This window comes from Hylobates moloch, unplaced genomic scaffold (genome assembly GCF_009828535.3).
Source record: "Hylobates moloch isolate HMO894 unplaced genomic scaffold, HMol_V3 SCAFFOLD_5, whole genome shotgun sequence".
Taxonomy (NCBI): Eukaryota; Metazoa; Chordata; class Mammalia; order Primates; family Hylobatidae; genus Hylobates; species Hylobates moloch.
This window is the reverse complement of record NW_026652280.1, coordinates 20,317,573-20,341,176: the sequence shown is the minus strand read 5'-3', so window position 1 is coordinate 20,341,176 and position 23,604 is coordinate 20,317,573. Positions and strand designations below refer to the sequence as shown.

At 45.1% G+C, this 23,604-nt stretch overlaps 1 protein-coding gene across 1 annotated transcript; it reads right to left on the bottom strand.

Moving 5' to 3' along the window:
- Positions 1-495: 495 nt before the first annotated feature.
- RAX (retina and anterior neural fold homeobox) lies at positions 496-6,862 on the bottom strand. Its single transcript, XM_032151696.2, has 3 exons — positions 6,326-6,862; positions 5,768-6,021; positions 496-2,930 (listed from the first exon to the last, which is right to left on the bottom strand). Exons 1-3 carry the CDS (start codon positions 6,612-6,614, stop codon positions 2,433-2,435), a joined length of 1,041 nt encoding a protein of 346 aa, XP_032007587.1. The 5' UTR covers positions 6,615-6,862; the 3' UTR covers positions 496-2,432.
- Positions 6,863-23,604: the final 16,742 nt, after the last annotated feature.

Below are 23,604 nucleotides of genomic sequence, written 5' to 3'. Positions count from 1 at the left end.
TCCTGGTAGGATTGTGGTGAGGCTTAACTGAGCCAGTAGATGTAAACCTCTCAGAAGAGTGCTGGCACATAGTAAGCCTTCAATAATTATTAGCTATTGATATTTTCGTGATCATTTTCCAAGGGCTTGTCTCTGAAATCTGGGTATGGCTCACTCTGTTGATGCCTGGAGAGATGGTTTAGAAGAAAATCTATTCTCATCTGAAACTAAACAGTAGAAGAGGAAGGGGAAGTAGCAGAAAAACTCATAGGGAAAGAATTGAAAAACAGCACAGAGGAGACGAAATGGATAATCTTGGCAATGATCTAAGGGAAGTGAAGAAGATGCTGACGGTGGCGTGCTCAAGGTCACAGGTGCCCAAGACTGCGTTAAGAAGGAGGACACGGCAGGTGTGGTACTCACTTGGAGCCCACGAAGTTCGAAGTTCTGTAAATAAATCATCCCTAGGGAATGAAAGGATGAAACAAATGATAGGCCAAACACACATTCATTCTGGTTTGGTTTTGTTTTCTTGATAAGAGGTGATAGCACATGGGCTGCTCCATCCATCTCCCCCCAAGGAGACATCCTTGTGAGGGAAAGTGCAGATATTACTCCCTACCTCTTGAAGGAAATAATTTATTCAGTAAAGTTTTACTGATCAGCCTACTGTGTGCAAGGCACCATCTGGGGTACACAGCCCTGGTTATGCAATGGCCTCTTAGACCCGCAGAGAAAGGACTGGAAACTATGATGAGGCTTCCCATATTCCCAGCTCCAGCGTGGTCATCCTTTTCCTAAGTCGGTTTCAGGAACCGGAGAACAGCCAGGGAATTTCGGGGAAATGGGGACGGTGATTACAATCCATATTGCGTCATGCCAGGGTCTTGGTACGTTATACAAAGCCTTTACAGGTGATCTTATTCCATCTTTCCCACCTTCCAGAGAGACAGGGTTTATTTAGACGAGGAAAGGGGACTGGGAGCTTCACTAATTTGCTCAGGACCGACAGGCAGTAGCCAGTTGATGCTAATTAAGGCTCTGGCGCAGCATCCTGAAAGCACGCTTAGGGACGGGGGTTGTGGGGTGGACGTCCCCCCACCCAGGACCTGTTGGCGGGCATCCAGGTTCTGCTGGCGGTGGCCCAGCTTCCAGTGTCAACGGTGGATATCGAGCACGCTCAGGCGGGAGTCCGGGACTCTCCTTCCGAGAGTCTCAGGAGCTTGTGAAGCGGGCTGAGATTTCGGGATTCCTTCCTCGCCCTAGAGCCGGCGCCAAAGAACTGCAGATACTGTCTAGGGCACGCCCGCAAGAACTAGCTCTCGGGGCGGTGGCGTAGGGCGCTCCATGACACTCTCCGAGCGCGGCACCTCACCAGACGCGCCTTTTACCGAACTCTGGGTTGGCGAGTGTGGAGCGAGTTGGGGAGGTTAGAGAGTCTCGAGCCTCCGAAAAGGAAAAGCATATATTTGCCTCAGTTCTTGTACCGCTAGTCATCAACCCTGGGGGTTAGGGACTGGCACCGAACCGGAGATCTACCTGGTGAGCTGAGAGGAGTCCTTAGGAGAGCGGGGACGCCAGGGGCCAGGGGACACTTCTCTCTCGCCCTAGGCAAGGTGGTCTTGAAGCTTTCTATTGAAGTCAAACTTGAAAGTATCAGCTGCCGCTGGACTATGGGGCTAGCGGGGGAACTGGGAGCGCGCTAGCGGCTGAGGCTTAGCCCCATCCACTCCGGACCCCACGCGAGCACGCGGGCTCCGGGGAAGGGCGCCTCGGGTCTAGGCCGCCGAAGCGTTCCCAAGGGGGACGATTCTCTGCTGCAGCGAAGTGTCCCTAGAATTTTCACAAGGAAACCCTGAGCTTCTTCGCAGTCCTCCTCTTTCCCTGACCCACCCTGTCCGTCAACGCACCCTCCTCCCGTACCCCAATATTCACTCCTCTCCCCAAGTCCTGAGCGTGCTTAAACAGAGTCGAAACAAAACAAGCATGTCTTTAATTCTCCTCTCAAATAGTTTGAAACTACTTATACAAAAGTTTCTCAAACTCTATTTTTCCGCCTCCCCTGCTTCCCTGTTATGGTTATCTGGGGGGGGTCTCCAAGCCTCCTGGGAATGGCCAAGTTTAGGAGCTTCAGCCTGTTTGGGCCTGGAGGCTCCAGCGCCTGCGGGGATGGGAGCGGCGTAGCCAGCGGGGCCCGGCAGCCTGTTGCCCTCCAGCTGCAGGGCTGAGGTCCGCGAAGTGTGTTGAGGCGGCCACAGGGCCTCTCCTCAGGCCTGAAAGTCGCCCTTCTCCCCGTGCGTCGGGAGCAGGGGCATGGCCCTGAACTATGCCTGGCGGGTGGCTTGCAGGCGACAGGGAAAGAGGGGCCGAGTTCCGGGAGGGTCCCTGGGAGAGAGGATGTGGGTACGGTGCGGTCGGCCCGGGGTCGGGTCCCAAGACGGTCTCCAGTGCCCCTAGAGGGCCTGCCACGGCTTCCCGATGGCCTGGATGTGCTCCTTGGCTTTCAGACGCAGCGCCGCGATGCTGCTGTTGCGCGGGTCCGCCTCGTCCAGCGGGAACTTGTCCCCGAAGCCGGGCCCGCACGGGTAGGAGGGCGGCGGCGGCGCGAGAGGCTGCAGGCCGGGGCCCAACGGCGGGGAGTTGAGGAAGGGCGGCGGCGGCGGCGGTGGCGTGTAGCTGGCAGGCAGGCTCTGCGCCAGCGGCCCAAAGCCCGGCAGGCTCTGCAGCGCCGTGGCGCCCCCGCCCGGCAGCGGCGGCCCCAGCCAGGACTCCAGCGGCAGCGCGCCCCCAGCCGGCCCGCCACCGCTGCCAGGGCCCGCGCCGAGGGGCGACAGCGTCGCCGAGGGCGGGGAGCGGCTGAAGGAGAGGAGAGGCGAGTCCTGCAGCTTCATGGAGGACACTTCCAGCTTCTCCTGCCGCCGCCACTTAGCCCGTCGGTTCTGGAACCACACCTGCAGGAGAGAGCACAGGGGCCGTCGGGCGGCAGCGGAGGCTGCGGCCGCGTCCCCAACTCTGAGCCGGTTCAGCCCGGCGGGCTCCACTCCGTCCCCCTCAAATAAAACTAGGGGCGCAACTGTTATGCACCTGCCGAGAGAGGCCCGGATCTTCCCTCCTTCCACCCACTCCGACTCCTCCCACCTCGCATTCTCTTTTCTTTTCCATCCCCTTTCTCTCTCTCTCTCTCTCTTTTTGCCTCTTCTCTCTATTATCCTCTCTTCTGAGTCTCTTTGTCCCTTCCTAGTCCTCCGTGGCGTCCCACCCTTTTCTCTGTTTATCCATAGCTGTGGTTGTATCTGTTTCCAACTCCTAGTGCGTAGCAGAAGCTCAGAAAAAAAAGTGAATTTAACTCTGCAATCGGATCGTAGAACTTTGAAACGAGATCTCACCAATTTTCTGTGACCTGCTGGTTGGCAGCCCCTCCTAACAGTTTAGACTTGCTTCTTCTCTGTATGGTACAGCTCTAAGTTGCTGTATTTTGGTCTCAGACTTTCTCTGCTTTACCTACCCTTTGTCTCTAAATACAGGTATAAATAAATATTGTTAAGTAGAGTAATTGGCAAGAATGGGCTTAAAATTCAGCTCTTTTCACGGATTACTGGTTATGATAACTAGATAGGGGCAAGTGGGGCTTATTTTGTCCCAACCATATTTGAATTGCTGCTTTAACATTTTTATTTTTTATTTAATTGATATCTGCTTACTATTTCTGCTGTTTGTTATTACTTTCAAAGAGTACAATCATTCCAGTCTATTAGATCTACTTTTACATTACAAAGTTAATTTTGACATTACCCTAAGACCTTAGCTCAATGACAAGGTTTTTTGCTTCTTCTTCTTTATCAATACAAAGTCCTTGCCAAGAGTAACGTCGGGTTCTTCCAATGAAACTTCATTACTGATTTGATAAAAGCGCTGGAAAATGTGTAATTACATTTTTACTACCAGTTCCACCTTCACAGGTAAGACAGAAAATCCATTTAGCAGAGAACACAAAAGAACTTCAGCCAAACTGGTGGCTTTAGTGCTATATTTATGAAGGGAAATGGGGAGATTGTTGCAGCCTCAGAAGGGAGAAAGTAATTTTCAGTCAATAAGGGAAGGGGACCCCAGAGGAGAGCTGAAAGAACAGCAATCCAGCACCTAAACACCGCAGGACAAGCGTGTGAGAGGCTCCAATTAGGGAGAAAAAGAGAAACCACAAAAGTGTAAGTACCCTGTACCATCCTAGAAAAGATTCATCTGCATATCTAAGACCTCAAGTCTCCCTTAAATATTAGATATTTGCCAACAGTAGAGAAAAGAAACACTGATTTGGGTGAGGGCTCCTGTCCCACCACCTTCTCAGCTTCTCTGTCTGTCCCACTCCATTCCCTACCACATCAGCTGTAGCCTTCAGATCCAGTGTTATAGACAGAAGGATTGAGGTCGGTTATTGCAATGCTCTACTGCTGCCCTCAGTGTGGGAGATCCTACCTAGTATCTCTACCGTCTGATTACATCATAGTCATGTGTTAAGAATGGCCATATGCTGGGTGCTGTGCTGGCCCTGTGGTCACAAAGAAGTCACAGACACTGTTCTCAAGGATCTCACAACTTAGAGGAGAAGCCAAACCCCCTGAACAAGTAACAAGGGAGGATGCCGGTGGGCTCAGGTGCCCAGGGAGCTGAGTCTGCTTTGCTTGGATTCTGTAGGGTACTGGAAGGCTTTGCCTCTCCTTTTCTCTTGTATTCATTCCCTCTCCCATCCTTCCTTTTTTGAAAGCAGGTGATAAAATTTCCACCCCTTCAGTGAAATCATTGCAACTTTACTGTCCCAAATTAGGAGACATTGAACTGTCCTTGCTGTTTAATCCCAAGTCACATTAGGGAATTATATTTTTTTAAGCCATGACTTTTACTCATTACTTTCAACTCTTAAACTAAGCAGAAAAGAAAAAGGAGCAGCTTGTCCTCTTTTACTTTTAAGACATGGATAAAAGCTCCGAACACTTGAATATTCTCATTTCCTGGAAATCTAATTTATTAGACACACACAAAAATCCCATCTTAGTTCCACTGCCTTTCAGATGCAGTGAAATTTGTTCCCAATGTCTCTCTTTCAGCCCTCTGTAAACTCTCCCAATTTGGAAATCCTCCCAGATTTTTCACAGATGACTAGCAAATATTTAAGGCCTTCAAATATTTTAATGATCAGGGATTAAAGATAATTCAGCTTTAATTAAAGCGAAAACCCCTTTACAATAAAAAGAAAAGGCCTTTGCAGCAAGAAGTTTGGTTGGATGTGCACCAGAAAAGGAAAAGTCAGTTTCTTAAATAAATCCACCCAAAGTTTCAACTGCGAGGTGCCAGGCCCTTCGCAAGGAAACAGGCTTTTCGGTTTCAACTCGGTATGCGCAGCTAGTGACGAGGCTGGCATTTGGGGCCCCAATCCTGTCACCCTCGATCCCTACCTGCATTCCCTTTCCACTCAGCAACCCCCAACTCCTTCCTGGCTATGTCTAATGAGCTGTCGGCCTCTTCATCTCGCAAGTCATTCCCATCTTCTATTTTGAGTTTAGAAGAGGGAAACCCCCAAAGGGAAGCTCGTACTACACACCAGAGCAGACTGCTTGAAGGGTGGTGCACAGGGAACATCGAAGATCTGTGCCTCTCCCTTGGGACTCTGGGCGTGCCAAGTCGAGGAAGGACAGTAATAAATGCATGGACGCCCGTGAATTCCGAGAAGCATTGGCTGCAATTTGGGCCTCGGGCCCTCCCAGATCCCTGTTCCTCAACCTGGGCGCTTTACCTGGACCCGGACCTCGGGTAGGTTGACCTTGCCGGCCAGCTCCTCGCGGCTGTACACGTCCGGGTAGTGGGACTTCTCGAACGCGCGCTCCAGCTCATGCAGCTGGTACGTGGTGAAAGTCGTGCGGTTCCGCCGATGCTTTTTCTTGGGCTGTTCCTCCTCTGACAGTTTCGCTTCGCCGGTGGCTGGCCCGACGGGCAGCCCTGGGCTCGGCCGTGCCTCCCCGGGCTCCTTGGGGCAGTAGGGGCGAGGGGCTGGGGCGACGAGGCCGGGGAGGGTCAGATACACTCCCCAAAGCACCCTTGGGCCGACCCTGCCTCGCCGTGGGCACTGGCCAGCCCGCCTGCGGGCTCCGAGATGGCCCGGGAGGTCCGGGGTGAGGGCGGCGATGGGTCCTAAGCTTTCTCTGAATGCAAATTGGAAGCTCCTGCCATAGACAGAGTCCCCAACCCCGCGCCCAGGTGCCTTAATAAAAGTTAAGGAAGGGGAGCTCTCGTCTGGCCAACTCCTAAGCTCGGGCTCCCGAAGGGCCTAGCACAGCCGGGGGTGAGCACTCACCTTCGTACTCGGGGGCGGGCGCCGGAGCTGGCGGCGGGGAGGGCTCGGCGCCTCCCTCGGGCGCCTTGGGGCAGGCGGGCCGAGCGCCCAGCCTCCTATCCCGCTCCTTCGCGCCCCGGGCGCCCCGCTCCGCCGGGAAGGTGCCGAGGATCCCGTCTTCCTTGGTAAACCCCAGGATGGCCTCGATGCTGTGCAATCGCGAGGTGCTCCCGCCCGGGCTGCGGAGCAGGTGGCCGGCAAGCGAGAAGCTCCCGTCGGCCATGGCTGGCGCGCAGCCCGGCAGGTGCATGGGTAGCGCCGGGAGGCCGGAGGGCGCTTTGGAGACGGAGAGGAGAGGCCCGAAGCCGGGTCTTCCCGAGTGCGGCTGTGCAACCCGACGGGTCCCGACCCTAAGTCAAGCTCCGCGGGCGAAGCCCGCCCGGGCTGAGCACGCTGGGGGTGGCCGAGCCCTCAGCCGGCTGCCGCCTTAGTCCCAGAAGTCGGAAGTTCGGGCTCAGGGTAGCTGGGGCTCTCGGCGCTAAAGGCGGGGAGCCAACTGACCCTCGGCTCCTCCCCTCTCGCCCTGGACCCTGCCCCTTCTCTTGGCCCCTCCCTACACAGAGGGGCGTGTCCTCACCCGGCCCAGCCACAGGGTCCTCTCGTGGCCACCCCCGGGCTGGCACTAGGAATATTCCCCTCCCACCTCTTGATCCGTTTTAAGCTTTAAAAACACACTCCGGGGATCGGCGGCGGGATGCTTGACGGGCTCGGGAACCTGGTCGCGGCGCACCCCTAGTCCTGCCTCAGTGGGGCCGACGCCCTTGGGCTCATCTCTCCCCTTGCGTTTGTCTCCCTCTACTTCGGGCTTACCCTCTCACTTCAGACTATCCCCTGGCGATCACCTCTCTCCTTGGACGCACCGCTCCCCAGCTTCAGACTCGCCCCTCTAGCTGCCTCTGGCTCACCTCCGCGGGGCCGCCACCCTGGCCTGTGCCCCCTGGAAGCGCCGAGGCCCAGCCGAAGGCTTCCCAGCCCCGCACTCGTCCCAGTTTGAATTTCCCCTCGCTGGCTCCCTTTTCTGGACCCACTCCTTTCTTGGCTCGGTTGTAAGAAGTCCAGGACCTCGCGTTTAGTTTGTCCGTCTGTATCTGTTTTAACTCCTCCCAGTCCCCTCGGACTTGAGCGCCGGCAGCCTCCCTCCCTCCCCCCAGCGCCCACCCCAGGGCCATTTATGTCCGCAAGTCTGGTGACCTCTAGCGCCCGATCGCCCAGCGGGAGACTGGAAGCCCCGAGTCGGATGTGCCGCCGGGCTCAGGTCCCACAGGAGACCCACCTGGAGTTCCTCGCTCCCACCCCCTGTCCTGCGGGGAGGGCAGGCTCCTTTACTGCTGTGCAGCGGTGTCGCACTCCCGCCTCCCTCCAACACTCCGGGCCAAGGAGATGGCCCAGAGCTAGCTGGGGAAAGACCTTCTCCCGGGGAAGAGGCCTCGCGCCACCCCGAGGGTTCAGGAGTAATTGGCTTGCAGTTCTTTCTCCTTTGGACCCCCACCGTGGCCCACAGTGACTGATTGGCCATTTGAAAAGATGATTTGATAGGGTGAGTGTGTTTCACCTCCCGCAGTACGGATGGACAATGGCGCTGTGAACGTAGCGCCCCTCAAATCTGAGGCGAGACCTGAGGCGGGCGCTTGGCCTTCCCTGAACTGGTGGCCTGAACCGTGAATTAAAATGCTTTCCTATAAAAGCTCAAGGACCTAGAGGACAACATCCCTAAAATCTCCTTTTCAGTAGGCGCTCTGATCTCCACAGCAGGGGCGTCTTCTTTATCCCGCTTGCGTTCAGACAAGCGTTTGCTGCGTCTCTTTAGAGGGCAAGGCAACCGTCGAGTGCCACGTTGTGGGCATCAAACAAATTGGGAAAGGCCAGGGCTGTTGGCCTAGTAGAGTTTAACGTCCAGTCTGGAAGACAGGACAAAGGAAGAGGGAAAACACACATCCTCAGATCCCCCACCTTTAAATTGGTGTTAGAAGGATATTTGCGGATGACAAGTCAATTTCTTAAGGATCATTCAATGGTTAATTCCCCGTGATGGGCATATCTACTTTTAATAAAACTATATAACGGCAAACTAAAGTAAGCGCAAGCATGTGACTGCAGGAGATAGAAATTGAACTAATTCAAGTCAGAAATTATTTTTTAAGAAAAAAGCTAAATTAATGAAAGTTAATAGCACTTTACAGTGTTCACATATTACTTTTATTTATTTATTTATAATTTATTTGTTTGTTTATTTTAGAGACAGGGTCCCTCTCTGTTGCCGAGGGTGGAGGCTGGAGTGCAGTGGCATGATGGTGGCTCACAGCAGCCTGGAACTCCTGGGCTCAAGCAATTCTCTCGACATGTCGCTTTGTAGGTTTCAGAATCTTCTCACATTCTTCATGTCATCTGATCTTCACGACCCTGTGAGGTGAGCAGGACAGACATACTGATCCCCATTTTACAGAAGAGGAAACTGAGGCTCAAAGTGATACGACTGTTAAGTGGAGGGGTCAGGACTAGAACTCAGGCCACTGACTCCTTGTCCAGTATTTTCTGCCTGCAGCTCATTTGTAATTATTATTGTAGTGTGTGATCTTTTTGAAAAGAATCAAAGCCCATCTTAGCCTGCAGTCTGTCTTTAATCCTTCCCTGAGACTGGATTCTGCATCTAAGAGGTGGAGGTAGAAGCAGTTTAGCTCCCAGAAGAAATAAAGTCAGAGCCTATAGAGAGTGGGCTTTGGGTACTGGCATCCAGGGCAAATTAACAAACCCTCTGGAAAGTCCCCTGACACACCAGGTTTTGCCTCCTCCTCCACCCCTCCTCCACCTTTCCAGGGCCCACAAATGGCCTGGTGGCACCCGACAAGGTCTGACTGCCAGTGACATAGACCAGGTGGCTGACGTGCTGAGGTGGTGGTGATCAGAGGGCAGCCGTGGGGATAATTAATTGGTATTTGTTGTTTCCCCTCTGACCGAGAATGCTTTTTATGCAAACTTCCCCAATATTAAATTGATCTCGATAATCACCGCTAAACAAAGATTGGCAGCATTTTCTTAAGCTCCTGCCCACACGCTGCTAAGGGGTTTATGGCCTTGTTTTCCAAAGTTAATTCCTCTGGAACTGCCCAGCTCCTCCTAATAAGTCCAGGTGAGGTTAGCTTTTATTTACTGTTTATTTCAGAGTCTGGGGGAAAAGCAGAAAAGACTTCAACAGCCACTGCGAGGGCAGGGGTGGTGGTGATGGGGGTGGGGGAGACAGGGCAGAGGAGGACAAGAGGGAGTTGGGGCTTCCTTTGTGCAGGACATAAAGAGCTAGTCAGTACCATTGTGGGCACGGCGGAGGGTACTCCAAGCAATCAGCCGGGGGTCATTGTTAGGGGCTAATCTACGTGTGTATTTCCCAAGAACTCGATTAGGGAAAATGAATGGACTGGGCCATGTCCCTAATTCTTCTAGCATGAAGCTGCATTTTTCCAGCAGTTAGGCTAGCTCATAATCAGCCCTGCTTCAGCAACAGTAAGGAGCCTGGCTTCTGAACCCCACCTCTGATTAATTCATTAATTCATTAGATGGATCAAAGAAAACCCCCTCCTCCCATCCCCCACCTGCGGCCAACCTTAGACACAGCTAAAGCCCCATTAAACTTGGAATGGTTGGGAGACACACATTTCCAAAAATGAGGAAGTTGTAGTATAAAGTGGCTCCTTGATGGTGGCTGTATGGAGAAGGTCCAATTTCTGGAAGTATTCTGGATGAACAGTCTCACCTACAACACGGAGGAGACATGCATATCCCCGTGCACTGGACGGAGAAGGAGAGGGATACCAGTGAATTAAGGACATTCAGCCACAGCCTCTAGTCATTTCACCTCTCGGCGATGTTTTACATTAGGGTGAAAATGTCTGTGGAAAGGCCTATGACATATCAATTCATAAAGTGTATCAAATCAACTTGATTGTCTGCATGTAGATTGTCCCCACAGCAGATGTATTTTAATCCTGAAATAACTCCCCCTGTGTCATGCCACATTCGAGGACCTCCTCCTCCCACTAGCTGATACATGTGCAAGAAAGGCAACTTAGTTTTAGCCAGAGCAAAACACAACTCATATAATCACTAAACACGCACACACATCATACATGCACACTGAAGTTCAACAAATTCAATTGTCAAGAGCTAAGAATACATAAAAGAGCTACTATTTATTGAATACTAAGTATATGTCAGTGGGTATATGCCATACGCTTTTGAGTATTATTTTACATGAATTACCCAATTTAGTTCTTACAATAATCCTATGATGTAGATGCTGCTATCATTATTATTATTAGAGACAGAGTCTGGCTCTGTTGCCCAGGCTGGAGTGCAGTGGCATGATCACAGCTCACTGTAGCCTCAAGACACTGCTATTATTATTATTATTATTATTATTATTATTATTATTAGAGACAGAGTCTGGCTCTGTTGCCCAGGCTGGAGTGCAGTAGCATGATCACAGCTCACTGCAGCCTCAACTTCTTGGGCTCAAGCATCCTCCCACCTCAGCTTCCTGCAAAGCTGGGACTACAGGTGCAGGCCATCACATCCAGCTAATTTTTGTATTTTTTTTGTAGAGATGGGTTTTCGCCATGTTGCCCAGGCTGGTCTTTAACTCCTGGGCTCAAGCAATGTTCCTGCCTTAGCCTCCAAAAATGCTGGGATTACAGGCTTGAGCCACCGCACCTGGCCAGTAGACACTGTTGTTATTCCCTACTTTACAGATAAGGAAACTGAAATACAGAGAGGTTCTGTAACGTGTCCAAGGTCACACAGCTGGTTTCAAGTAGAGCCAGGATCTGAACCTAGGTGTTATACTCAGGAATGCTTCCTTCCGCTCACCACATGTGCTACCCCCAGCATAGTATGTGTATTAATATGCACCATTAATTCTCCAGTGGCCGTAAGAGAACCAGCAGATAAATTAAAGCAAGCAAATTTGGGAGTCAAAAGTAACGGGAATAATATAGTTCAGAGTGATGTGGGGATGAGAAAAATATGATGGATGGCCTATAATTTATTAAGTCATTTAAGATGGTTACAGATTTGCTAAAAAAAAAAAAAAAAAAAAAAAAAAAAAAAAGGTATACCATTCAGCTTTCCAAGACTATCTCATGAAGTTTAGGGAGTTTTCCCTGTTCTGAGTTTCAAATCATTCTCAGTGGTTTGTGAACAATATATTTTTAAGTATCTAAAAGATATTTTTCAGCATTGGCCTTTGATGCTGTGAATTCTCCCCTATATTGTATTATATATTGCATATCATGGGCGAGTTGCTAGCAATGGTTGCAAAAATATCAGTAGTTAAGCTCTTTGTAATACTGACATTGCATCCAGAGATAAAATACACTATGCTTGTTCATCTCTCACTACCAGATCTCCGTCATTTATAAAACATTAGCTACTTGAAGCAACCCACAAGGTATATCAGAAAAATGTTCTCAGAGGTGCCTACCAGAGCCCCATTTTTACATGCAGGCAACTAACAATGAATATCCTTGGCCACTTTCATAAATATATGACCTTGACACATATGATAGACTTTTCCAGTATAGTAGTTTACCTCTTACTATGACAATCTGTATATTCTCTAGTATTTTCAGACTAGATTGAAGCAAATGTTGATATAAGGATAGTGTAGTGAATAATAACCCCGTCAGATAATCATGACTGAAAGACCATAAACCAACAAAGAGATGGGCCTCACGTAGACATTATGGGTTTAATTGAGAGCCCTCTCAGATGGGCGTATGGAAGCAAACATTTCATCTTGTCACACGACGAAATGAAGGGCAGTTGGGAGCTGTTGTTTCCCAGCAGTAATACCCTGTTTGAAGGCCTTCCTTTCACCTAAGAATAGGGACCACAGCTCTCTGCAGACCATCCAGCAATTAGCAAGAAGTCTCCTCCTTGGGAATTTCCATCGTTTCCCGATTATGATATTTTTGGAAACAGCATCACTTAAAACTGCCCTCCCACTTAGTTTCCTCTTATTTCAGGGGATCATATATTGAAGATGTAGAAAAGGAACTTCGATGATTATCTGTTCTGTTCTCTTATTTCTAGCCCACATTTTAACATTTTAGATGTGAAAAATGTGTGGGCCCAGAGAAATTCAGCAGTTAGCCCAAGGTGAGACAGAGTGTTTGTACTAGGGCTTGGACTGGAGGCCAGGTCCCAGACTCCCAGGCTGTCCACTGGGCACTCTGGCATTAGCAGCGCCATGCTGAGCTCTCAGGCTGTTACACTCAGATGCCCCATGCTTATAGTTAGAGAAAGTCAGTGCGTGAATTGTGGAGGAATGTATTTGTTGTGCAAACACAGTGAAGTTACTCTTCACACACCTCCCCCATCACTTACCAACCCAATTATCTTGGTTCTGAGCTTGCTTTTACAACTGATGCAAGTTCAAGTAGCCTCTCGGTAAGAGGAAAAATTCCCTTGGCAATAGATCTGCAGGGATTTTTGGCAAACAGCTAATATTGCTATGCATTGGTGTGCTGGAATCAGCCCCTACCGGCTTGTAAGAACTTATGGTTAAGCCTCTTCCCAGTTCTGAGTTCAGTGATTCATCTTAGTAGCTTGAAATCAGCCATAGTGGTAGTAATCTCACCATAGCAATTGGCAAACACTAAAAACCAGATAGTCCCCCTCTCAACTTAAAAACTAAATGATGTTTAAACATTACTAGCATATTACTGCTCCTACCTCATTAAAAATGAGGAAATCAGGAAGTGTTTATTACTATTATTATTTATTATTAAAACTAAAACAAAACCATGAGTGACGGGGTGAGAGATGTCTGCCTTTTTACTCAGAAATGAAAATTTACACCATTATCTCAGAATATATAAACAAAAGGGGGAACTTGGATTTCTGCCAAATAAATGGACTTTTTTGAGTTGTTAGGAGCAAAGCTATATTAAGATAATTCCTCTTTACTTGTTTTCTAATTAAACTAATTGAATTCAGAGTGTCTAGGGGGAAGCACTAAAGACATTTATCTTGAGGGGATGATGGTCTTGAAGCCTATCAATCCTCTTAGAGTGCTAAGAAGGCAAATCCAAGGATGCCCATTTTGCAGCAGCCTTGACCCAACCCCCACCCGGGGTTTGGCCAGCTCTAGTCTTCTTCACAGCAAGACAGTGTTCTACTGAAAATCATTTGGCTTCCAGTTCTCTACGACCTCCGGTTTTCTTTCTAGCTCACTGGCTGCTCCTCGGCAGTATCCTCCCTGGATTCCTCCTCTTGTCCTTGACCTCTCAAAGCTGGAATGCCCGGCCCAGCCCTGGGTCCTGCTCCCTATTTAGACTCACTTTCTTGATGCTCTCCTTGACTCTACTCCGGAACTCTTTCTGACTCCTGTGGTTTATCGACTGCCTATTAGGCATCTCCATTTGCATGTGTATTGAGTACATGTTAGAAACAGAGTTGCCGAATAGGACTTCCCTCCTGCACCTGTTCTACCACCGTCTTCCTCATATCTATAAATGGCTGTTTCACTCATGTGTCTCAGACTCTAAGCCATACATTTCTCTTTCTATCGCCCAGTTTGTCAGGCAATCCTGTTGGCTGTAGCTTCAACATATAAACAGATTCTGATGACTTTTCTCCATCTCCAATCTGGTGCAAACCACCATTCATCTCTATAGGGCTCAAGTGATCCTCCTGCCTCAGCCTCCCGAGTAGCTGGGACTACAGATATGTGCCACCATGTCTGGCTAATTGTTTTGTATTTTTGGTAGAGACGGTGTTTCACCTTTTTGGCCAGGCTGGTTTCCAACTCCTGACCTCAGGTGATCTGCCTGCCTCGGCCTCCCAAAGTGCTAGGATTACAGGTGTGAGCCACCGCACCCAGACTCCTTTCTATTCAGATAAATAATTATAGCACAACTCTGGTTCAGATCCATAAATATGTATTGGGTTACTCTCCTTCTCTTCTAATTCAAAGTCAATGTACACATTCTTATTCCCCCAAATGGAAGCTGCCTGCTTTAACATATTCCATTTTATGTTTTAATTTGGAGAGTGAAAAAAAAACCCAGAATGCAGCTAACTCCTGACAAAGCACGAGCTACTCACAAGCAGAAACAATTCAAAGGCCAGGACTGTGTCTCCTACTTCCTTTTTTAGAAATGTGTGGTTAAATACACACAACTAAAAATGTGCCATTTCAATCATTTTTGAGTATATGGTTCTGTGGCATTAAATACCTTCATATTGCTGTGCAATCATCACCTCCATCCATCCCCAGAACGTTTTAATCTTCCTGAACTAAAATTTTGTATCCAGTAATCAAAACTCCTCACCACTCCTGGTCACCAGCCCCCAGCAACCATCTTTCTACTTTCTGTCTCTAGGAATTTGACTACTCTAAGTATCTCATGTGAGTGGGATCATAGAGTATTTGTTCTTTTGTGACTGGCTTCTTTCATTTAGCATAATGTCTTCAGGTTTATCTGTGTTGTAGTATGTGCCAGAATTTTCTTTCTTTTTAAGGCTGAATAATATGCTAGTGTATGTATATACTACATTTTTCTTATCCATTAATCTGTTGATAGACACTTGGGTTGCTTTCACCTCTTAGCTGTTGTGAATGATGCTGCTATGAACATTAGTGTGCAAATAACTGTTTGAGTGCCTGCTTTCAATTTTTTTTTTTTTGAGACGGAATCTCTGTTGCCCAGGCTGGAGTACAGTGGCGTGATCTTGGCTCACTGCAACCTCTGCCTGCCAGATTCAAGCGATTCTCCTGCCCCAGCCTCCCGAGTAGCTGGGATTACAGGCGTGCGCCACCATGCCCAGCTAATTTTTGTATGTTTAGTAGAGACGAGGTTTCACACTGTCACCCAGGCTGGGCTCAAGTGATCCGCCTGCCTCGGCCTCCCAAAGTGCTGGGATTACAGGCATGAACCACCGCACCTGACCTGCTTTCAATTCCTTTGGGTAAATACCCAGAAGTGGAATTGCTGGATCATATGGTAATCTTATGTTTCATTATTTGTGGAACTGTCACACCGTTTTCCACAGCTGCTGCACCGTTTTACATTTCCACCAGCCACACACACGGTAGATTGTGAATCCTTGCCAATTCTTGTCATTGATTGTTATTTTCTGCTATTAAAAAAATAATAACCATCCTAACAGGTGTAAACTGGTATCTCATTGGTTTTGGTTTGCATTTCCCTAATGATTAGTTATATCATGACTTTCTGCATTTGCTTATTGTCCATTTGCATATCTTCTTGAGAGACACACCTACTCAAGTCCTTTGCCCATTTTTTAACTGGGTTGTTTGTTCTGTCTAGAGTTTGTAGAACACTTTATGATTAGCAAGATGACTAACAGAAGGCTAGAACACAATCAACTCTTGATTAACTTAAGCTAGTAAGAGGTGCACAGAGAACCACAAACATCAGATTGTCTCTAAATACCATATGTTTGCTTTGAAAATGCATTAGCATCAATGTTGAATCATTCACACTTGAATTATCCCCTCCCCATCTTGGCTGCTCAGCACTTCAACTTTGTCTCCTTTTCATGCTTCTTACTCAGTTCCATTTCTTCCTCACACCTTTAATTACCATGCCATCCTCCACAGATAAAAAAAATATGTGTGTTCTAGTAAACTAAGCCGAGGTATTATTAGAGAAAATAGAGTATGTATTGCATGTGTGTGTGTGCGCATCTGCGTGCATACGTTTAGGGAACTACTCTGCAAGTCGGCTATAGAACAAGCTTTCCCCAAACTCCTCCACTCTACAGGGTCTTGGGGAATTTCTAGCAGTGTCCAGTGCACAGTGAGCTCTTGAGACTCTTAGTTCCTGTTTTGTGTTGACTAGGTGCCCCTGAAAATTTATATGTTGAAGTTCTAGCCCCCAGCACCTCAGAATGTGACCTTACTTGGAAATAGGGTTGTTGCACATAATAATTAGTTATGTTACAATGAGGTCGTAAAGCAGTAGATGGGCCCTAATCCAAAATGACCGGTGCCTTTAAAAAGAAAGGGAAATTTGGACACAGACTCACACCCAGATGAAGGCAGACATCAGGGTGATGCTTCTACAAGCCTAGGAACACCAAAGACTGCCAGCAGTGACCAGAAGCTTGGGGAGAGGCATGGAACAGATTCTCCCTCGCAGACCTTGGAGGAAACCAACCCTGCAGACAGCTCGATCTCAGACTTGCAGCCTCCAGTATGGGAGACAATCGGTTTCTGCTGTTTAAGGCCCCCAGTCTGTGGTACTTTGTTATGGCAACTCCAGCAAATGAGTACCGTTCCCTTCCCTTATTTGCTGTCTTCCTTACCTTCATGATAGGCCCCCTGTTGTATTTGTTAAAAAGCTGGTCTGTTTTATTATGCTTCCCTGCCAATCTCTGGGAAAGTCTTGTCTTCCTTGAGGTGCCCAAGAAAAGGTGTAGATGATTTTTGGTGAGTGTTGAGGTCGGATGAACTTTTTTCATCTCACAGATACGGCCAGATCTCTCCACCAGTGTTCTTTGCACATCACACTTTATTAAATTTTGATGAAACTTGTGAACACACTGTAAAGCCTCAGTTAAATTATTCCAATATTGTTTTATTAAAAGTATTATTTATTTTTTCCAGCTCTATTGAGGTATAATTGACAAATAAAAATTGTATATATTCAAAGTGTACAATGTGATGATTTGATGTGTACATTCACATTGGGAAATGATTACCACAGGATTTTTTTTCTGTTTCTGTGAAAAATGCCATTGGAATTTTGATGGGAATTGCACTGAATCTGTAGACCACTTTGAGTAGTGTGGAAGTGTTAATAATATTAATTCTTCTAATTCATGAACACAGGATATCTATGTATTTGTGTTTTGTTTAATTTTTTTCATTAATGTCTTATAGTTTTCAGCATACAGATCTTTCACCTCCTTGGTTAAATTTATTCCTAAGTATTTTATTCTTTTTGATGCCATTGTAAACAGGATTTTTTCCTTAATTCCTTTTTGACTAGTTTTTTTGTTACAGTATAGAAATACCACTGTTTTTTTGTGTGTTATTTTGTATCTTAAAACCTTACTGAATTTGTTTATTAGTTCTGACTATTTTTTGGTAGAGTCTTTAGAGTTTTCTACTTACAAGATCATGTTATCTGCAAACAGAGACAATTTAACTTCTTCTGTCCAATTTGGATGTCATTTATTCATTTGCGTTTTTTGTTTGTTTGGTTGTTTTTTGTTTTTGTTTTGAGACAGAGTTTTGCTCTTGTTGCCCAGGCTGGAGTGCAATGGTGCTATCTCAGCTCACTGCAACCTCCGCCTTCCAGATTCAAGCGATTTTCCTGCCTCAGCCTCCCAAGTAGCTGAAATTACAGGCCACTGCCACTGCTAATTTTTTGTATTTTTAGTAGAGACGGGGTTTTTCCATGTTGGTCAGGCTGATCTCAAACTCCCGACCTCAGGGTGATCTGCCCGCCTCAGCCTCCCAAAGTGCTGGGATTACAGCTGTGAGCCACCGCACCCGGCTTATTTGTTTGTTTTTTGCCTAATTGCTCTGGCGAGGACTTCCAATACTACGCTGAATAGATGTGGTGGACGTGTGCACCCTTGTCTTGCTCTGGATCATAGGAGAACACTGTTGAGAATTATGTTATCTGTGGGCTTGTCATGTATGAACTTATTATGTTGAGGTACATTCTTCCATGTCTAATTTGCTTAGAGTTTTCATAATAAAGATTAGAGCAGAAATAAATGAAATAGACACTAGAAATACAATAGAAAAGATTAACAAAACTAAAGGTTGTTTTTCTAAAAAAACAAAATTGACAATTTTTTAACTAGACTAACCAAGGAAAAAAAGAAAGAGGATCCAATTATAAATAAAAGGGGAGACATTACAATTGATATCAAGGAAATAAAAAGGATCATAAGAGACTGCCATGAATTTGTGCTATTCTAAGATAACCTAGAAGAAATAAACTCCCAGAAACATACAATTTACCCAGACTGAATCATGAAGAAATTGAAAATCTGGATAGATCAACAAGGAGATGAAATCAGTAACTTAAAACCTCCCAACAACAACAACAACAACCAAAAATCCAGGACCAGATAGCATCATGGGAACTTTAACGCCACCCTTCTGAAATCCTTCCAAAAAAAAATGAAGATAAAGGAATCTTCCAAATTAATTCTAAAAGGCTAGCATTACTCTTATACCAAAGCCAAATCAGGACAGTATAAAAAAAGATAATTATAAGTCAATATCCCTGATGAACATAGACGAAAAAATCCTCAGTAAACCCAATTTAACAGCACATTAAAAAGATCATTCACCACGATCAAGTGGGGTTTATCCCTGGGATGCAAGGTTGGTGCAACAGTAAATCAAATCACTAATATGACATGCCACATTAACAGAATGAAGGACAAAAATCACATGATCATCTCAACAGGTACAGAAAAAGCATAAGGCAAAAGAACATTCCAATATTCCACATTCTGAAATTTAGTATAAAGCTTGCCTATTTTGTAGACTTTGTCAAGCTTTTGCTGCCCTAAAGGCAAATCAGATAGTTCATGGTCCTACAGGAAAGGGCAAGCCACAATCTCCTTTTCCTTCTCCCCCTTCTCCTGTTCCTGGCCTTAGTCATTGTCAATGCCATGTTCATCTCAGTAACATTACTGAGCTGGACACCATGAGTTAACTTGGCATGTGCTATCTCATTTCATTTCAGAGGTCAATATTATTATAACCCTTCTTCCCTGAAGTCTCCATATTCAATGTATGCATGAGTTCCTTTGGCTCTGCTTCTCCACCACCGTGCAGGCCACCACCTTATCTTGCTTGGACAGAGGACTGAATTAGCCTTCTGACTGGTCTCCTTTCTGCTACTCCTAGCTCCCTTCTCTCCACTTTCCACGCAGCAGCCAGATAACTGTTGAAAAATATAAATCAGATCATGCCACTCCCTGCATAAAATTTATCCAAAGGCTCACTGTAACAGGATAAAATCCAAACTCCTTGCACTGCTCTAGAAGACTTACTGTTTTTCCCCTTCTCACATCTCCTAATTTAACACTTCCGACTCCTTTCCTATCCTTACCAACTTGCTCACTGAGCTGCACCCCCCTTGGCCTCTTTCCTCTTCTTGAAATCCTCCAAGCTCCTTTCTGCCTCAAGGCCTTTGCCCTTCCCCTCCCTCAAATATTTGCGTGATCTTCTTATAATTCCATTTTTTTAATAGCACCTACTACTCTCCAAACCTATCTTCTTTATTTTACTATCCGTCTCCCCTCATTGGAATCTTAGCTACGTGAGAATAGGGACCTTACTTCTTGGATCTCCAGCACCCAGAACATATGTTGCACACAGTGGTGGTTGAGTCAGTGAATAACTACAAGGAACTGTATTTTTCACATAAGGAAGCAGTTAAGCAACTTGTCTGATTTCACACAGCTATTAATTGGCACAAGCATACATTTTTTCACATTCTTATACTCAGTCATCTGGAGTTTTTCTAAAATATTAATTATTTCCCATGTGTTTGGAAAATGTCAAACTGCTTAGCTTTCCTTCCCAAGTAGTCCACAGAAATCATTTGATCACTTTCAAAAGGCATTTCAGTCCACTCCAGTCTTGTTAGCATCAGCGCTGGCTGGGGTTTCCTCCACCGCCTTTGATGTGAGCGTTCATTAAATGAGGAGACAGGGGTTCCCATGCAACGCCATTGCCATCTTGCTCAGAACCCACACCACTCTAGGGAATGTCATTTTTTTCCCCCAAGGCGACTCCAGCAACTCTACTGTTTAGTTTACTTTTACAGTTCACTGTGATTTTATGAACATTTGTTTGTTGATTTTTATTGTGCTTTCTCCTTTGACCCCTTAAGCCCTAAAAATGCTGATCCTATATGTTCTGATGAATCAAATTAGCCCCTTTTAGCCACCAGATGCTTTCAGTAGGGTTTACAAGATGCTCCCCAGAAGTGTCTTCATTCAAGTGTTGGGAGTTTACGGTGCTTACTGCAGGGTGTGTGCATTGTCAGTTAAGTGAATGATCTTTAAAAAAACACAACTTGGAAATCTTCAAGGTTTTCTGAAATGAGTTAAGAAAATAAGTAAACATCATTTTGTACATACATGCTATCTTTCTTTAACTCCAGAAATTAGATGCCATCTAAGAATGATGTCTTTAGCATATAAACGGAGTTGTAAAAATATATTGTTTTCAAGGGCTAGCCACATTTTAGAGGTGGGTAAAGGAGCTAAACTTAGGCACAAGTAAATTTTTTATACTAGTCTTTCTACTTTTGATTAGGTTTGAAATTTTTCCATAACAAAAAATATATTTTAAAAGGCAAAAAACCACAAGATTTCTAAATCTGAATTTAATTTGTATGATTTCAAAATTTATTACATTCTCCAAGCATAATTTTTGCAACTCTCAAAACTGCTCTTTCTAATGTAGACAAGCAAAGGTTATTATGGTCCAGGAATTTCACTTCTGAGTATATAGCCAAAATAATTGAAAGCAGGAACTTGGACAGATATTTGTATACCCACGTTCATAGCAGCTTTACTCTTAATAGGCAAAAGCAACCCAACAGTCCATCAGCAGATACATGGATAAGCAAAACATACAGTAGAGCACTATTCAGGCTTAAAGAAGAAGGAAATTCTGACACATGCTACAACACGGATAAATCCTGAAGCCATTGTGCTAAGTGAAATAAGCCAGTTACAAAAAAACAAATATTATATGATTCCACTCATGTGAGGTACCTAGAGTAATCAAATTCATAGAGACAGAAAGTAGAAAGATGGTTGCCAGGGACCAGGGTGAGAGGGTAGTGGGGAGTTACTGTTTAATGGGTATAGAGTTTCAGTTTGCGAAGGTAAAGTTCTGGAAATGGATTATGGTGATGGTTGCACAGCAATGTGAATATACTTAATGCCAATGAAATGTACACTTAAAAATTGTGAAGATGGTAAATTTTATGTTGTGTATATTTTACTACAATTAAAAAAATTAATAAAATGTTTCTCTTTCTTCTTTTTCCTTTCTTTCTTTCTTTCTTTCTTTCTTTCTTTCCTTTCTTTCTTCTTTCTTTCTCTTTCTTTTTTTTCATTTGGACAGGATCTATTTTGTCACCCAGGCTATAATGCCGTGGTGCAATCACAGATTATAGCTCACTGCAGCCTCTCTCCTGGGCTCAAGCAATCCTCCCACCTTAGCCACCTGAGTAGCTGAGATTACAGGCAGGCACCATCATGCTCAGGTAACTTTTTTGATTTTCAAGTAGAAACAAAGTCTTGCTATGTTGCCTAGGCTGGTCTCAAACTCCTGAGCTCAAGGGAACCCGCTGCCTCAGCCTCCCAAAGTTCTGGGATTACAGACATGAGCCACTATGTCCTGGCTAGAATTTATTAAAAGGGAAAAATTTAAACAAAAACAAATAATCCCAGCCAAGCTGGGATTTCAGGTGTGCACCATCATGTCCTGCTAGATTTTGTATTTTGAGTAGAGGTGGGGTTTCACCATGTTGGTCAGGCTGATCTTGAACTCCTGGCCTCAAGTGATCCACCCACCTTGGCTTCCCAAAGCGTATATTTATTTCATTTTATATGTTATATTTTTAATTGCATTAAGAAATATAAAATTCTTATAGAAATTGGAATTTTTTGGTAAGAGTGATATTTATATATTGCTCAATGCTTTGAACCCTTAAATGAAAGTTCTAAACATGAATATTAGAATATGAGACAAATATCTCTCTGAACTATTTGGCAGAGGAGAAAATGAGAGCTTAAAAATGCATAGAGAATCCCAAATGTCATTGTATCTTTTTGTTTCCATCTCTCTTCTGATCATACCTTTTTCACTAGAGCTGTTGACAAGTGGAGTTTATTCATTTCAGCTTCATCATTTAATCATAAAATATAAAGCATTTATTAAGAAAAACTTAAAACATGTAGTAAAGTTGAAAGGATTATAAACACCATGGACCCACCATCTAGGCTCTAAAATTAATATTTTTTCTATATTGTTCTATGACACCTATTTATCTCTCTAACTACTCAACAATCTCTTATTTTTTTGTGTACTTTTAAAAGTAAGTTGCAGACTTCAGTGCATCTCACTTCCAGATACTTCAGTATACACTTAATTAGCTAGAGCTCAATTTTTTTTTAAAGATTCTAGCCTAGTGTGTTTGTTTTAGATGAAACTGCCAGAACTTTCCCTAATAATATGTAATATATACAAGAATCCTGATTGTTCCATATTCTCACCAAAACTTGTTGTTGTCAGTCTTTTAAATTTTAACATTCTAGCAAGTCTGTGGTTAGTTTTCATTTTCATTTCCCCGACAATCACACTGAGCACTTTTTTATATGCTTGTCCATTTGCATACTTTACTTTGTTAAGTGTTTGCTCATATTTTCTGCCCTTCAAAAATTTGTTTTAATTTTTTTATTATTGAGTTGTAAGGGTTTAAAAATATATATATCAAAGATCTCAGTCCTTTGTCACATATAAATTTTGCAAATATTTTCTCCCAGTCTGTAACTTGTTTGTGGCTTGGCTATTTATTTTCTGAATGATATCCTCTGATGAGCAGGAGTTTTAAATTTTGATAAGGCCTAATTTATCAATTTTTAAATTTTTCTGTTCTCTAGAAAAGCTCTCCTTATTCCAAGATTACAAAAATTTTCTTCTGTGCTTTGTTCTAGAAGCTTCACAGTTTTAGTTTTATGCTTAGGTCTGTGATCCACATTGAATTAAGTTTCTAGATATGGTATGAGATAAGGGTGCAGGTTTGCCATGTTTCAGCATATTAAGAAAAAGACTTTCCATTCCTTCATAGGATTGCATTGGTATCTTTGTCAAAAATCAATTGGCCAAGAGATGGAGGTTAGTGGTTTCCAGGGCTTGGGAGTGGGAAGAGGGAGGATAGATGTGACTATAAAGGAGTTGAATCAGAGAGATCTTTGTGATGATGAAACAGATCTGTATCTTGATTGCAATGGATGTATGAATCTACACATGTGATAAAATGGCACAGAACTATACACACCCATTATGCCACTGTCAATTTTCTGGTTTTGATATTGCACTGTAATTATATAAGATGGAACCATTGGGAGAAGCTGGGAGAAGGGTACATGGGACCCTTTCTGTACTATCTTTGCAATTACCTGTGAATCTATCATTATTTCCAAATAAAAATTTAGAAAAATCAGTT